The sequence below is a fragment of the Callorhinus ursinus genome, unplaced genomic scaffold, assembly GCF_003265705.2.
Source record: "Callorhinus ursinus isolate GAN/ISIS: 27379988/994484 unplaced genomic scaffold, GSC_fseal_2.0 scaffold5, whole genome shotgun sequence".
Taxonomy (NCBI): Eukaryota; Metazoa; Chordata; class Mammalia; order Carnivora; family Otariidae; genus Callorhinus; species Callorhinus ursinus.
In genome coordinates this window covers 41,716,881-41,733,253 of record NW_027397067.1, presented here as the reverse complement: position 1 = coordinate 41,733,253, position 16,373 = coordinate 41,716,881, and the positions used below count along the sequence as shown (strand labels likewise).

The following is a 16,373-nucleotide window of genomic DNA, read 5'->3' as shown; positions in this document are numbered from 1 at the left end:
ACTGTCTCTTAGTCCCAACCTGTCCCTCTACCCCCTGCCTTGTAATGCTGGGGCTGGAGATTTTGCAATCTATGTTTCTGCTTTTCCAGTTGGCTCACTATTAAACTCTGCCAATATGAAATGCTAGAGAGAGGTTACAAGGTTGGAGGAGGAAGAAGCCGGTGGCCCCCTGTCTGCTTTGCAGTTCCTGTGAGTATTCTATCGGCAGTATCCTATCTGCAGTACCTCTTCACTCCAACAGAGCAATTCCTTCTAGTTGAGGCAGCTGAATGCAGGTGCAGTTTGTCCAACACTTGAAGAACCATCTTTATCACATTCTCTTGCCCCCGAGACCCCAGGGCCAGTTAGCCAGAGCCCCAATCACAGAGGTCTGGGTTCCATTTCCACGGGGCCCTTCTTTCCAGTTCAGACACACCAGCAAAGCTGGGCAGGGGCCCCGCATTAGAAGTCTGAGTTTCAGCTCCACAGGGGTCCCTCCTCTAAGTTTTGAAGTTTTAATAATTCCAAATTCTCCCCTTTGCTCCCTCAGCTCTGGTGGTGGTAGCTGCTTCCTGCAAACTGCTACCTCTGTGATACTTTTGGGTTCTTACTACCCTTTCAATTAACAAGATAATGACATTATATTTCATTAATGATTCTTTATGTTCAATTCTCTTTATTCAATTAACCTAAACGTTTGTATTCATCAGGATTCTGGATCATCTAAATATACAGGATAAAGAAAAGAAAGAACAAGAAGATCCCCAAATTTCTGGCTTGGACAATATATTAAATACTTAATAAATGTTTATAAATAAAAGAAAGATGAGAGAGGGGTGAAAAAGACAAAGAAAGGAACCAAATGCTGATGGCACTTATATAAACTGCTATAACCATTCTGGACAAAGGCTTAGTATTTAGTTAGGTTGAATATGCACATATCCTTTGACTTGTAATTCCACTATGAGATACATACTCTAGAGAAATCTTGCACTTAGTGCCACGTAAGAATGTTTACAGCAGCACTGGTTATATGGACAGTAAACTGGAAAAAAATGAAGTGTCTACTAACAGTAAAATGTATAAATAAATAAAAATGAATGAAATTAGCTCTGTACATCATCATGAGTGAATCTCAAAAGCAAATCAGATAAAAGTAAACAATACATTGTTTACAGCATATTTTTTAAGGACTATCTAGATAGGTGGTAAAGCCCATAAAGAAACAGGGGAAAGGATTAACAAAATTCAGGACAGCGAGCCTCGGTTGGGGAGGGAGCAGGATGTGGAAACCCAGACTTCCGGGTTTTCCAATGTTCCATTTCTTGGCCCGGATGGTCAAATACTCATATTTTATTCTATATGGTACATATACACAGCATACATATATACTTTTTTGTGCATGTTCTATATTTCACTTTTTCTTTTTTAAAGAAATAGAAAGGGAAGGCGCAAGGGCTAGAAATGGAGAAGCAGCACATGGTTGACTGGTTAAGCAGACCTTCTTTAAGGGAATTTCAAAGTGTTTCTAAAAGGGCAGGGAGAATTAGTTTAGCAATCTTTTGAGTAGAATTATAAGTCAGGGCCTATTAAAACATTTCAAAATAAAGCTTAGAAGCTGAATGATCTTAAGATACAACACTATAAAAACATTTATTCTCTGGATTTAAAATCACAACTTCAAAATTCAAAATACCTTGTCACTTTGCTCCAGTGAAAAACTATCTAGCAAGAACAGAGATATTGCTTGAAGAAATAAGAGATAGTGGCTGTACTCCCACATCATCATAAATGTGTAAGTTGAAGCACTCATCAACAAGTAGCAAAACCTCTAGGGAAAACAAAAGAAAGAAACTAAATATCAGTAGCTTTATTACTATAAAAATCTATGAGGTTGTTACCTCAAAGTTGAAGCTCTGTTACTGGTTTTACTTTAAGCTATATAATCCTAGAAACTTTGTTTTTAAGTTACATAATTATTACTAAACCCTTATGTAAACAATAAGATCTTCAATAAAGCACACAGACAGAAATCAACCACTTGTCCTTTAAAGTTCAACATCATATTGAGAATTTCAGGATGACAAAGGGAAAAAAATTCAGTACACTTTCATCTCAAAAGAGGTAAAGTAATAAACATAAGAAAATGGTGGCTTTTTCTAGACTTGGCTGATGGGCTTTTGTTATTGTGAAAGTAACTCCATTTACCCTAGAAAATATTTTCACTTCTGTGGTGCTTCATATTTTCCTAAGAGTTTCCATTTAAATAGTCTGTTTACATCTCAGCTTATTACACAGTCCATGATGTCAAATGACTTTGTTCTGGTAAGAATAGTAAAAGAGAAGGGCAATAAGGGTCTAGTCAAACCTGAGATAACAACCATACTCTAAAACTTAATCTTTCAGACTCAGCTGACTATACTCAATGATAAATTTCAGAGTCAGAAATACCTCAGGCCATCAGCAGATATAAGGATTTTCCAGCACCCTGAATAAGATTAAGACCAGAGAACAAAATGTAAGAGATGGAAAAATTCTACCAGTTGGTCAAAGAACAAATACCAACTGCCAGGCCCCGAAGAGCTTAGTTAGCACTGACAGAACACATAGCTTCTGCTCCCCATATCACCACAGCTATAAGAGAAAGTGTTCTGGAAACTTCTAATGTGGAACAACCAGAACTGTAATAACAAGGCCTGAAACCATCATCCCCAGAGAAACCAGTTCCAGAAATCAATGAAGGCTCAGATCTAGATCCAGCCTAATTAATCTACTAGACATGTGGATATTACTTCAAGGATACTAGGAAAAAAACTACAGTATAATGAAGCAAATTGCTAATTCTAAGGGTTTATTCTTTTTTTTTAAAGATTTTATTTATTTATTTATTTATTTGAGAGAGTGAGAATGGAGAGTGAGCACATGAGAGGGGGGAGGGTCAGAGGGAGAAGCAGACTCCCTGCTGAGAAGGGAGCCTGATATGGGACTCGATCCAGGACTCCAGGATCATGACCTGAGCCGAAGGCAGTCGCTTAACCAACTGAGCCACCCAGGCGCCCCTCTAAGGGTTTATTCTCAAACTACTCTAAAGACATGCAGTGAGATAGACAGAAATATATGTCAAACACAATCTGCACAATTAGCTATGTTTTTCCTTTCTAGTTTTGTTCCTTTGAACATTTTCAAAAATCTGTGCATTCTTATCTACCCCTTACCTTGCTCACTTCATTTTCAACTATGTCTTTATTGTGAACTATTTTATACATATTACTTGACACATTAAATGTGTTTCAGTAATCAACCACAGATGTCTCTAGATGGTTCCAGATAACTGCACAAAATATCTGAGCTTCGATATCTTTATGCAACTGGGACCACAAGATCTAGCCTCAAGAATGGGAAGCAAACTAAAAAATATGTGACTGAAATACACATATTGCTGGGGCGCCTGGGTGGCTCAGTCGTTAAGCGTCTGCCTTCGGCTCAGGTCATGATCCCAGGGTGCTGGGATCGAGCCCCGCATCATCAGGCTCCCTGCTCGGCGGGAAGGCTGCTTCTCCCTCTCCCACTCCCCCTGCTTGTGTTCCTGCTCTCACTGTCTCTCTCTCTGTCAAATAAATAAATAAAATCTTTAAAAATAATAATAAAATAAAATACACATATTGCTGTAATACTGCTCAGCAATGAAAACGAGCAAACTATTGATAGAAGGCAACAATTCGGATGGATGTCAAGGGCATTAGGCTAAATGAAAAAAGCCAGTCTTGAAGGATAACATACTACATAATTCGATTTGTTATAACCTTTCAAAATGACAAAATCATAGTGATAGAGAACAGAGCAGTGGTTGCCAGAAAAACAGAAAAGAGAAAATAGGCAGTGGTGCCATAAAAGTTAACATTACTGCCGTTTGTAGTCACTCTTTGCATCTACATTAGTATTTCCTTACTTGCAATGACTAAAAGCCATCAATATTACAGAAAATGGTAAATTAATGACACAAATTAATTTTCAAAATAATATATTCTTCATATATTTGTCAAGTAACTGCACTGAAATATAACATCCTTTTCCTTAAAATAATTTACCATCTATCAGACTAGACTAACAGTGTTATATAATAGGACTACCTAAATATATTCTTTATAGATGTAGTTATTAGGCTTCACCAATTATAACTGTTTAATATGATTAACTTTAAAATTTTATACCACATTTGCAACACATCAAAATTAACTGTGACAAATAAATTTGTATCTTACCTCTCCATAAGTATTTAAGTTGCTTTTTAAATAGCCTGTAAGTGCAGCAATTTGGCATGCGAAATATGGTAGTGCCCAGTTTTCTCTTAAAGGAATGGAGTATTCAATTCTTGTTGTATCTACCCTAAAGTAAACCACAGATGAACAGCAAAATAGCAAGACATTATATTTGTGTAATACAAAACTTTTCAAAGCACTTTCACACAATCTCATTGTTCTCTATACCAATCCTGTGAGGTAAGAACAGACAGAGCCGCCACTATCTATACAGCATCTTTGGGCAAATTAAGCATCTCATCCAGCCCCTAGTCCCTCCATTCCAGGAAGACTCAGTGCTGCTGTGTACTGCTTGGTGAATTAGCAGGCCTCTACGAAAATCTGAAAAAGGCACCCCTGCTCTGAGCAGATACACCTTATGTTAAGGCACATAGCTTGTTGCAGAGGACACTGGATTTCAGCTCCCACTCTCTCTTCCCTTAATGAGATGGCTACCCTTCTCTAGAGTACAATCTGCATTACATAATTAGCAGGACTGAGAGAGACCCAAAGTTCTTATCTTCCCTTATTTAAAGAATATGAATCTCAGAGAGGTGATATGACTTAATCAACGTCATACAGCTACTAGGTGGCGCAACTGGGATTACAATGCATATCTTCTGATATCTAGTTTAATAATCTTTTCAATCAGCAGGTTACCTGGAATTACCATTACAGCAGACCTTCATGTGATATATCCAGAAACCTTTAAAAATTCCCACAATCACAAATACAGAATGTCTTTCCAGGCTCTTCCTAAGTTTCTCCTCAATTTGCATTGACAGTAGGTTGTCTCCTGTACATATCCTCACACCTCAAGAAGACCACCTTTCTGACAATCATTAAATTTGGAATTCATACACTCAATAGCTCTTTTCCACACAGAAACAAAGGTACTACTGCTTTAAAAATTTTATGAAAATTGCTGTATAACTCTCCTAAATAATGGAGAGGAATATATTTGCATGTAATTTAGTTCAATTGAATTATGGTATAGGATATTACTTAGCAATGAAAAGGAATGAACTATTGATATGCCCAACATACATGAATCTCAAAATAATTATGCTGAGTGAAAAGAAAGACCAAAAAAGTATATGCTGTATGACTCCATTATATGAAATTCTAGGGGCACCTGGGTGGTTCAGTCAGTTGGGCGTCTGTGTTCAGCTCAGGTCATGATCCCAGGGTCCTGGGATCGAGCCCCCTGCATCGGGCTCCCTGCTCAGTGGGAGGCCTGCTTCTCCCTCTCCCACTCCCCCTGCTTGTGTTCCCTCTCTCACTGTGTCTCTCTCTGTCAAATGAATAAATAAAATCTTTAAAAAATAAAGTAGAATTCTAGAAAATGCAAACTAATTTATAATGACAAAGTAGATCATTGGTTTCCTGGGGACAATGGGACAGTTAGTAGAGGTGTGGGAAGAGAGGAAAGAAGGAAGCATTACCAGGGGGGAACAAAGAAACTTTTGGGGGTGACAGATGTTTATTATATTGATTTTGTTGATGGTTTCATGAGTGTATCTAAATGCCTGAACTGATCAAATTGTACACTTTAAATATACACATTTTATGTCAGTTATACCTCAATAAAACTGTTAAAAAGTATTATAAAAAACTTGTCTTCTACAAATGTATATGTGATTAAATATATATATACAAAAAAACAGGATCACACAAGAAAAGCAAATGAAATAAAAGCTGTAAAGAACTTAGTAGTGTGTCTACAACCTAGTAAATGATATTAGATCTTGGCTCTTTTATAATTCTGTAATGAATTACTTTTCACTTAATGATATATTACGAGCATCTTTCCATAACATATGTATCCATAAATATACCTCAAGAATATTTAATGGTCATGACACATCATGGTATAGATTTTATTATAATCTAATTTCTACAGTCATACACTTAAAGTGTTTCTGATATTACCTTTTGCAAAAATTTTAAAACATGAACCAATGTTGGCAGCTCATTCTGCCCACAGGTCCTGTCCCCGTGCTTTAATAAAATCACCTTTTTAGCACCAAAAATAACAAAAAACATGAATCAATGTTTCTGTATAGTAATTACTGGTTTCACTGTTTACTTTTTTTTATTTTACAGTTAAGATTTTTTTTAAAGATTTTATTTATTTGAGAGAGAGAGAGAAAGTATGAGAGTGGGGAGGGGCAGAGGGAGACGCAGACTCCCCACTGAGCAGGGAGCCCGATGCAGAACTCGATCCCAGGACCCTGGGATCATGACCTGAGCCGAAGGCCGATGCCCAACTGACTGAGCCACCCAGGTGCCCCTCACTGTTTACTTTCAATGCTAATCCATTTGGAGTTTATTTTAGTATTTGAGCAATAAGGTTTCTTTTCCAGATTACTGTCCCAGTACCACCAACTGAACATCAAGCATTCTAAAGACCATCTATTTTCATATAATACCCCTGAAAAATTATGAAAGTTAACTCTCTAAAGACAAATAAGAGATTCAAGTGTCATGAGGCAGGAAGTGGGGAGGAAAGAGAGAATATCTATTCTCAATTCAGGACTCCACCAGCCACTCCATCAGCCCAGAACTGGGAAGCTGGACCCGGCACTCACCTTTCTGAAGGTTCACTTACTACCCTTGCCCAAGTCACAGATCAGTGCAGGGAAATCTTTACAACTCTGCACTGGAGAAGGGAAGTCATTGCAACACAAACTGAGTAAGAGCTCAGTCAGTTATTCTCTTCACCTGGTCAGGCCTTCCCATTGCTACCTTCCTGAACACCTGAGCTACTCTCTCTTGCCTTCATCATGCTTGGTGGTGGTGAGGAACAGAAGGCTAATGGTAGGAAAGGACAAAATCAAATGAGACCCACTTTTTCTCCCCAGTGGCAGAGTCTAGCAGCAGCACAAACAAGCAGTTCAAAATAAGTAGTTAAATCACCTAGGGTTCATAGGCCTATAGATATATTCACAGAGATTAGCAAGCTCTGAGTTTAATTTTGAGTTTTCATTTTTTTTTAAAGTATTCTCTACACCCAATGTGGGGCTTGAACTCACGACCCCAAGATCAAGAGTCACAGGCTCTACTGACTGAGTCAGCCAGGAGCCCCCTGAGTTTTCATTTTAGACACATCATAATATAAGCATAATCTGGATCATCTGGATGACTACCTTGTAATTCACTATTGCCAAAAGATTTCAGTGCTCACTTCCATGTTTGTGTTAACAATCTAGTTGGCAACACAGGACTACTTCATTCAGCTTGAGTTAATCAGGAAAAATAGATGATTTTAATACCAAATGATGTATTGCCAAATAAAAACAAAATGATACACTGACACTGTGGAATAAAAAGATTTTAGAGTGGACTGAGGAGAGGAACATGATGAAAAGTGAGTCATCTCACAATACTCACCTGTGCAGGCTTGCCACACTCAAAAAAGAACCTGCTGGAAGGGTACTTTATTTATGCTGAGAGTAGAAATCTGGTTTTAGCAAAATACCATTTTTCACATTTAATTCATCTTTTGTTTTTTTTATCATGACCTGAGCCAAAGGCAGACGCTTAACCATCTGAGCCACCCAGGCGCCCTAAATTCATCTTTTCAGTTACTATTTTCCTGGTTGATTATTTCATTAGTAAATTGGTTTCGGTTTTATAGTAGCATAAGCATTTAGAGCATTACCTAGTTTCATTTTATATGTAAACAGCATTATAATTCAAATTATTTAAGTCAATACATGGAACCCATGAAAATACAGAACTGAAGGTTGAGAAATGTTGAGCTGGGAACATATAAAACAGTTTGGCATATCAATGTATACTGTGTGAAAGCTGAAAAACATTTACACAGTATCAGTACAACTTCTGATGGCAGCATATTGCCTTGCACTGATGTATTACAATTTACCTAACCATTCTTATATTTAGATGGTTTTCTAATTTTTTGTATTATTGTCCTTTTCTGGATTACTGCCTTTCAATAAAATGGAATTCCTGGGAAAGGAATTCCACCTAAAACTGAAAAAGCTTACCCCTGCATGAGCATTCTGAGTATACCAGTAGCATCACAACAGAACCAGCATGGTGTGTCACCATTATTTTGTTAGCTATACCTCTAGGACATGTGCATTTCCTTGCATCTTACCTCCTTATTATTATCAATGTACAATTATTTTGGGGGGGACAAAGACTAACTTTATTTTTTTAAAGATTTTATTTATTTGAGAGAGAGAGCGCGTGAGTGAGAAAGCAAGAGCAGGAGCAGGGGGGGAGCAGCAGAGGCAGAGGGAGAAGCAGGCTCCCCACTGAACAGGGAGCCTGATGCAGGGCTCGACCCCCGAACTCTGAGATCATAACCTGAGCAGAAGCAGACACTTAACTGACTGAGCCACTCAGGCACCCCCAAACACTAACTTTAATATACACTTTTAATCACACATACTTTTTTCTTTGCCCTTCAAATACAAAGATGTTTCCACTGAAGTGATACCCAGGTATATATTTGTAGATGAGAAGATCAGTAGGGACTCTTCTATATTGTTTATATGTGAAGCCTGGTCTCAGGTCAGCCCATTTTGGTGATACATCTGTTATAAGAGAGTCATTTGCCCCTGATTTTTTCCCCCACTACTGTCTATACAGTGCTGTTTCCTAAAATTTCCCTGAATTTTCTAGTATGCCTATGTCTTTTGGTTTTACAATCCTGCTTTCCCCTTCTGGTATTAAGGAATATGTAACAAAAAATACAGTTAACAACACTAATAATCATAATATAATGGAATGGACTAATATCTTTTTATACTTTTCTAAGCATTCATATATAAACTCTAAAGCTGGTGAATAGTGGTGCCTGGGTGGCTCAGTTGGTTGGTTTTGGCTCAGGTCGTGATCTCAGGGTGTGAGATCGAGCCCTATGTTGGGCTCCATGCTTAGCGTGGAGTCTGCTTGGGACTCTCCCCCTCTCCTTCTGGCCTCCCCACCGCTCGTGCTCTCTCTCTTTCTCAAATAAATCTTAAACAAGAGCTGGTGAATAGAAAAAGCACATTCTCTTTTACAGCATTAAAATATATTTTACAGCATAAAATACATACCAATAAAAAACGAACAAAGAGCAAACAAAAACTACCTGCTAAGAATGTTTCAATTGCAGAATATATCAGGTTAATTTTTCTACCTAACTCCTGCTCCAGCTACCCATGATACATTGTACCATGAAATAACATAATTTCCTTACAATTTTTTTTTTTAATTTGAGAGAGAGAGAGAGAGAGATCAGGAGCAAACGGGGAGGGGCGGAGGGAGAGGGAGAGAGAGAATCTCAAGCAGACTCAGCAGTGAGCTCAGAGCTGGACATGGGGCTCGATCTCACAACTCTGAGACCATGAACTGAGCCAAAACCAGGTGTAAGAGGCTTAACTGTGCCACCCAGGCACCACAATTACCTTACAATTCTAAGATCTCTAAAATACTCTATTTGGCAAGGAGTCTTATTATTCTTTAATGCTGTTATTCTTACATGGAACAGTTGCCTGGGCTTCCTCCTCAAATTTCTGATAAACTCTAGAAATTAAACAAAATGAGTATTAAAAATTCACTACTGGGGCACCTGGCTGGCTCAGCTGGAAGAGCATGCAACTCTTGATCTCAGGGTCCTCAGTCTGAGCCCCATGTGGAGGGTATGAAGCCCACTTAAAGAAAGAGTTCACTGCCTGTGGGAGCCAGTCTCCAAGATGGTCTGCAATGTATTAACACCCTGTGTAGTTACTTCCCACAGTGCACCAAAGTCAGTGCATGATCAATAGAATATAGCAGAATAATGTCATAACATTTCTGGTATTAGGTTACAAAAGAGTTCTCACTTCCACTATGGCACACTCACTCCACACGCTTTTGGATCACTCACTCTAAAGAAAACCAGCAGCCAAGTTGTGAGCAGCTCTATGGTGAGGTTCATGTGATGAGAAACTAAGGCCTTCCAGGCCAACAACCAGCAAATAACTGAGGCTTCTTGGAAAAAGTCACATGAGCGAGCTTGGAAGTAGATGGTTCAGGCCAGGCCAGTCAAGCCTTCAGGTGATTATAGCCCTAAACAACTTTTTTTTTTTTTTTTTAAGATTTTATTTATTTATTTGACAGAGAGAGCGAGAGAGCACAAACGGGGAACAGCAGAGGAACGGGGAGAAGCAGGCTCCCCGCTTAGCAGGGAGCCTGATGCAGGTCTTGATCCCAGCACCCTGGGATCATGACCTGAGGTAAAGGCAGATGCTCAACCATGAGCCACCCAGGTACCCTGCCCTAAACGACTCTTGACTGCACCCTCAATAACAGGCCCTGAACCAGAACCACCCAGTTAAGCCACTGTGGATTCTTGACCATCAGAAACTGACATGTTTATTGTTTTAAGCTGTTAAGTTTTAGGCTGATTTGGTATGCAGCAATAACTAACACATCACATAATCAAGAAAGTCATCCTTTTATTATTATAATAATGCCAGTTTTGTACTAAATAGATTTCATTCTAAAATGCAAGACCTCCTAGACCTAGTCTATGAATTCTGAAATACTTTGACTGGGCTATTAAATTACTATGAATCCTAATAAAATTTTAGAAAAGTACATGGCAACTTAAAATATTCTCTAACAAGCACTTTTCTGATGTAACAAGAAATCATCTTATCCCCCTAGCATTTACACCAGATTCTCTAATAATATACTAAAAGGAACTAAAGCTCCATAGAGAAGTGGCTAATTCCAAATTGTTGACAGGGAATGTATAAGGTGAGCCTGCTTACCTTGTTGAGCCAGAAAACAAGAAAGCTTTCAAAGGTTAATGAAGATGTGTTAAAAGAACTCAGGAGTTAGCCTGAAAGGTCTTGTATTAACCAAAGTTGTGACAATTTGAGCAACAAAAATGATGGTAATGGATTTAGCCCTACTGAATCAATGAAAATCCCAAAGGAGAAAAACATGCTTAAAAAAGAGAATACCAGTGAGGCACATGACTGGTTCAGTCAGTAGAACACACAACTCTAAATCTCAAGGTTGTGAGTTCAAGCCACATGTTGAGCGCAGAAGCCTTCTTTAAAAATAAATAAATAAATAAAATAATATATATATACACACACACACATATATATAAAACATGTAATATAAAATGTATTATATATATAAACATATTAAAAGTATATATTTTTTTTAATTTTATTTATTTATTTGAGGGAGAGAATGAGAGAGAGAGAGAAAGAGAGAGAGAGCACATGAGAGAGGGGAGGGTCAGAGGGAGAAGCAGACTCCCCACTGAGCAGGGAGCCCGATGTGGGACTCGATCCCGGGACTCCAGGATCATGACCTGAGCCGAAGGCAGTCGCCCAACCAACTGAGCCACCCAGGCGCCCAAAAGTATATTTTTTTAAAAAAGAGAACAAAGAAAGTTTGTTTTATCACTATCTGAGACAGCTATTAAACAATTTCTTAGAAATGGGTAAAGTGAAATTAAGCATTTGTTCTGACTTTCTAATAGTAACTGAATTTAAAGGTAACCAAAGAACCCTGGTTAATAAAGAAATAGTCTAGGGATGAATACTCTAGGGACACCTAGTTGGCTCAGTTGGTAGAGCAGCCAACTCTTGATCTCAGGGTTGTGAGTTTAAGCCCTGTGCTGGGGATGGAGCCTACTTAAAAAAAATAAAGAAAATAAAGAAAAATTCTACCTTTGAAGAATAAAGAATGTAGCTAATGAAAACTGAAAAATGTAACTTAAGGGGCACCTGTTTGGCTCAGTTGGTTAAGTGTCCAACTCTTGGTTTTGGCTCAGGTCATGATCTTGGGGTCCTGGAACTGAGCCCTAAGTTGGGCTCCCTGCTCGGCGGGGAGTCAGCTTCCTTTCTCTCTTTCTCTGTCCCTCCTCCACTCATGTGCATGTATGCTCTCTAAAATAAATAAATAAATCTTTAAAAAAAGAAAAATATAATTTAATAAACCCTAATGTAATCACTAATTTCAGCCAAGATTAGCAACTGGAATTATAACCCTTAGGTAAATGATTAATGTTGAAAAGGACATTCATTTGGTATCCTAACATACCAAACAAATTATTTTCTAGTCATACTATTCAATGAAGAAATCTGCCATCCCCCAAACCAGCAGTCAATCTCACACTCACTAGGGGTAGGCCACGTAAATACCATGTAACTTTTAGTATCATGGAACATGAAAAACACATCATCTATGATATATTTGAAGTAGAATTGCTATCTTGAATTCATTAAGCCTTTGATATAACTTCCAGGTTATAAAAACACAAAGAATAGAGTGAAAAGCTAGATGACACCACAATGAAGCAACGAGAGAAATCCGTAAGGTGGGACATTCTGTAGGACAACTAACTCCATCTCTTCAATAACAAAAAAAGCGATTATAGAGGATTTAAAGAGAATTAAGGAGGAGCACCTGGTTGGCTCAGTCAATAGAGCACTAGACTCTTGATCTCGGTCTTGAGTTCAAGTCTCATATTGGCCATAGAGCTTACTTAAAAAAAATTGGGGGGGTGCATGGGTGGCTCAGTTGGTTGGGCATTTGCCTTTGGCTCATGTCATGATCTCGGGGTCCTGGGATCAAGCCCCGCATTGGGATCCTTGCTCAGCGGAGAGCCTGCTTCTCCCTCTGCCTCTGCTGCTCCCCCTCACCTCCACTTGTGCTCTTTCTCTCTCTCAAATGGATAAATAAAATCTTTTAAAACATTAAAAAAAATAAAAATAATTTTTTTAAAGAAAAAGATTAAATATGTTTAATCCATAAAGCTGAACAACTATATTTGAAAACTTCTAAGGAAGCTTTTTTTTTTTTTTGGAAAGAGAGTGTGCAACTGGGATGGGGAGGGGCAGAGGGAGAGAGAGAATCTTATGCAGGCTCCACACTGAGCACGGAGGCCAAAACAGGGCTCAATTTCATGACCCTGAGATCATGACCTGAGCTGAAATCGAGTCGGACACTTAACCGACTGAGCCACCCAGGTGCCCTTAAGGAAGATTTTTAAAATATCCTTTATATTGGGGCACCTGGGTGTCTCAGTTGTTAAGCATCTGCCTTCAGCTCAGGTCATGATCCCAGGGTCCTGGGATCGAGCCCTGCATCGGGCTCCCTGCTCAGCGGGAAGTCTGCTTCTCCCTCTCCCACTCCCCCTGCTTGTGTTCCCTCTCTCACTGTGTCTCTCTCTCTCAAATAAATAAAATCTTTAAAAAAAAAATATCCTTTATATCAAATTACTGGCAGCATGTGACTCTAAATATAAACAAAGCCCAGTAAGAGATTATAGCCCTTAATGCTGAGTCTCAATAATTTGAAAGTAGCGTATTTTTTATTTGGCAAAGAAAATGCTGTAACAGAAGAAATGTTTCATCTTTAAAAATTTAGTCATGGTAAGTATTAGGGGAGAAAAGTGTTATGGAAAGAAAGAATACCCATCCTTCAAAACTAAACTTTTGACACTGACCAATGCCAAGAAAATTTTTATGTCTCAAATCAGCCCTCCATTTCAAAGAAGACCCATTGCCTACTCTTTTTACTTACAATTAAAGAACTGAGGCTGCTTTGATTACCAAAAGGAATGGGTTTATTAATTCAAAGCACTCCGTGATAGATTAATACAGAATCCTTATCTGTGGTGATTAACTTAATAGTGATATATCTGGTGCCTCTTCCTTCTTTTCATGAAATCGTGTCATCAGTTTTAAATAAAAGAGGAAAGAAAAGGCACATCTATGTATGCCAATGTTACTATGTCTGAAAAAAGAGAGACAGAAAGTAGGTGTATTATTCTTCAATTGCTCGACAAATGACCATACATGTATAGGCTTAAAACAACATAAATTTATTAGCTCACAAACCTACCCCAGCATGTTTGAATATTCTGCTCAGGGTCTCCCTAAGCTAAAATCAAAGCTTCAGCCAGGGCTGCTCCTCTCATCAGGGCTTGCAGTCCTCTCACCGGCTCGCTGGTTCCTGCCAAAATTCATTTCCTCCTCACTTCACACCAGCAACAGCACAGCAATCCATCTCATGCTTCAACTATCTCTGACCTCCCCTTCTGCACCAGGTGTAGAAAGATCTCCACCTTTAAGGGCTCATCCGGTTCATTAGATCAGGTCCACCAGGTAATCTTCCTACCTTAAGGTCAATGGTGCCATTTAACATAACAATCACAGGAATGGTATCTCATCAGATTCACAAATGGGGATTAGGGTTTGGAATATTTGGGGGGTGGCATTTTTAGAACCAAATACCACAGCCATAAAACAAAACTGTAAAACTTAATTCAAAAAACACTTCTTACCTGTTAATAATGAACCATGCAACAGTAAGCATTCCTGCTAGCCATGTTCCACTCATAAGCCAACTTGTAACAAATAAAGCAGTAACATATATTCCTTGCAATCCAAAAACAATGCCAATGTAGAAATATACTGGCTCAATAATCTCCTAATTGGGGAAAAAAAAAAGAAAGAGGAGATAATAGGACATTAAATAACTTTAATTATTTGCAAAATGTAAGAAAATAAATATTAAAGTCAAAAGAAAACATACATTGCTACCAGTTGCTTGATATAAAACACTGGCGATAAGTTCTGGATATAGAGACATTTGCTGCACTGCATTTATAGTCTTCAGAGATACAGTTTTGTTATTGTGTGTCAATTCATAAACACCTAAAGACAGAAAAATTTTTCTCCAGATTATTTATTCTGCTTTTACAATAATTAAACATGTCATTCAGAGGTCATTAAATATTTTAAATTATGGGGCGCCTGGGTGGCTCAGTTGGTTAAGCAACTGCCTTCAGCTCAGGTCATGATTCTGGAATCCCAGGATCCAGTCCCACATTGGGCTCCCTGCTCAGCAGGGAGTCTGCTTCTCCCTCTGACCCTCCCCCCTCTCAAGTTCTCTCTCTCTCTCAAAAAAATACAAATGTGGGGGGCACCTAGCTGGCTCAGTTGGTAGAACATGCGACTCTTTATCTCAGAGTCCTGAGTTTGAGCCCTATGTTGGGGGTAGAGTTTAATTTAAAAAAAGCAAAAACAAAAACAAATGTGGTTATCATACCTCTTTCAAATGAGGGTGCTTTTAACATATCTTTATAAAAAGAGTAATAAATGGCACTGTCACCTTGAAATGTAATTTCTCGTTCAAGCTCCTAAAAGAAAATGAAATGATTATTCAAATACCAGTATCCTAAATTTCAACTGCAATCTTCTTTCTCCTCATCTTCTAAATTAATGCTATTTACTTATCCTTTTATTCAAAGACATGTTTGAATTTTCCTTTAATCACTAGTGGCCACATTAAGGAGGTTAAACTTTTCAATAATCGGGCAATATTTTAATGAAACACCTAAGGTTTGGGGCACCTCGGTGGCTCAGTCAGTTAAGTGTCCAACTCTTGATTTTGGCTTGGGTCATGATCTGAGGGATCCTCAGACTAAGCTCTGCATCAGGCTCTGTGCTCAGCGGAGTCTGCTTGAGATTCTCTCCCTCTCCCTTTGCCCCTCCCCCTGCTCATACACACACTCTCTCTCTCTAATAAATAAATCTTAAAAAAAAAAAAAAGAAACACCTAAGGTTTAAAATGGATTGTAGGGGCGCCTGGGTGGCTCAGTCGTTAAGCGTCTGCCTTCGACTCAGGTCATGATCCCAGGGTCCTGGGATCGAGCCCTACATCGGACTCCCTGCTCAGCGGGAAGCCTGCTTCCCCCTCTCCCACTCCCCCTGCTTGTGTTCCCTCTCTCGCTGTGTCTCTCTCTGTCAAATAAATAAATAAAATCTTAAAAAAAAATGGATTGTAGCTCATGAGTCATTTACCTATTATATATAAGGAAAATCTAGAAGGAAAACCAGAAAAAATGCCCTAAGGATAGCAAGAATAAAAAATGATGGTTGAGGTGTTAAAGTCCATAATAAAAAAAGAAGTTTAAGAAGAAATCAGTATTTTCTATTGCTTATCCACTTCCTTATATATCCAGAACTGTAAGCCCTTAATTCTTTTCCAGAGCAACAGATACCTAATCAGTGCTTTTCAAAAGGACTTTCAGAGGCGCCTGGGTGGCTCAGTTGGTTAAGTGAC

The 16,373-nt window shown here is 38.6% G+C and overlaps 1 protein-coding gene across 4 annotated transcripts in view; it reads right to left on the bottom strand.

The window, feature by feature from the left end:
* The window catches only part of DPY19L4 (dpy-19 like 4), a 67,341-nt gene that overhangs the window by 32,887 nt on the left and 18,081 nt on the right, over positions 1-16,373 (bottom strand). For 3 of the 4 annotated variants that reach the window (XM_073892980.1, XM_025870846.2, XM_073892981.1), the window contains 5 exons: positions 15,357-15,447; positions 14,841-14,962; positions 14,590-14,735; positions 4,242-4,365; positions 1,676-1,810 (listed from right to left, as the gene is read on the bottom strand). In XM_073892980.1, the coding sequence (XP_073749081.1) occupies positions 1,676-1,810; positions 4,242-4,365; positions 14,590-14,735; positions 14,841-14,962; positions 15,357-15,447 (618 nt within the window). The remainder of the gene's footprint in view (positions 1-1,675; positions 1,811-4,241; positions 4,366-14,589; positions 14,736-14,840; positions 14,963-15,356; positions 15,448-16,373) is intronic. The other variant, XM_073892982.1, reaches the window with a different exon arrangement.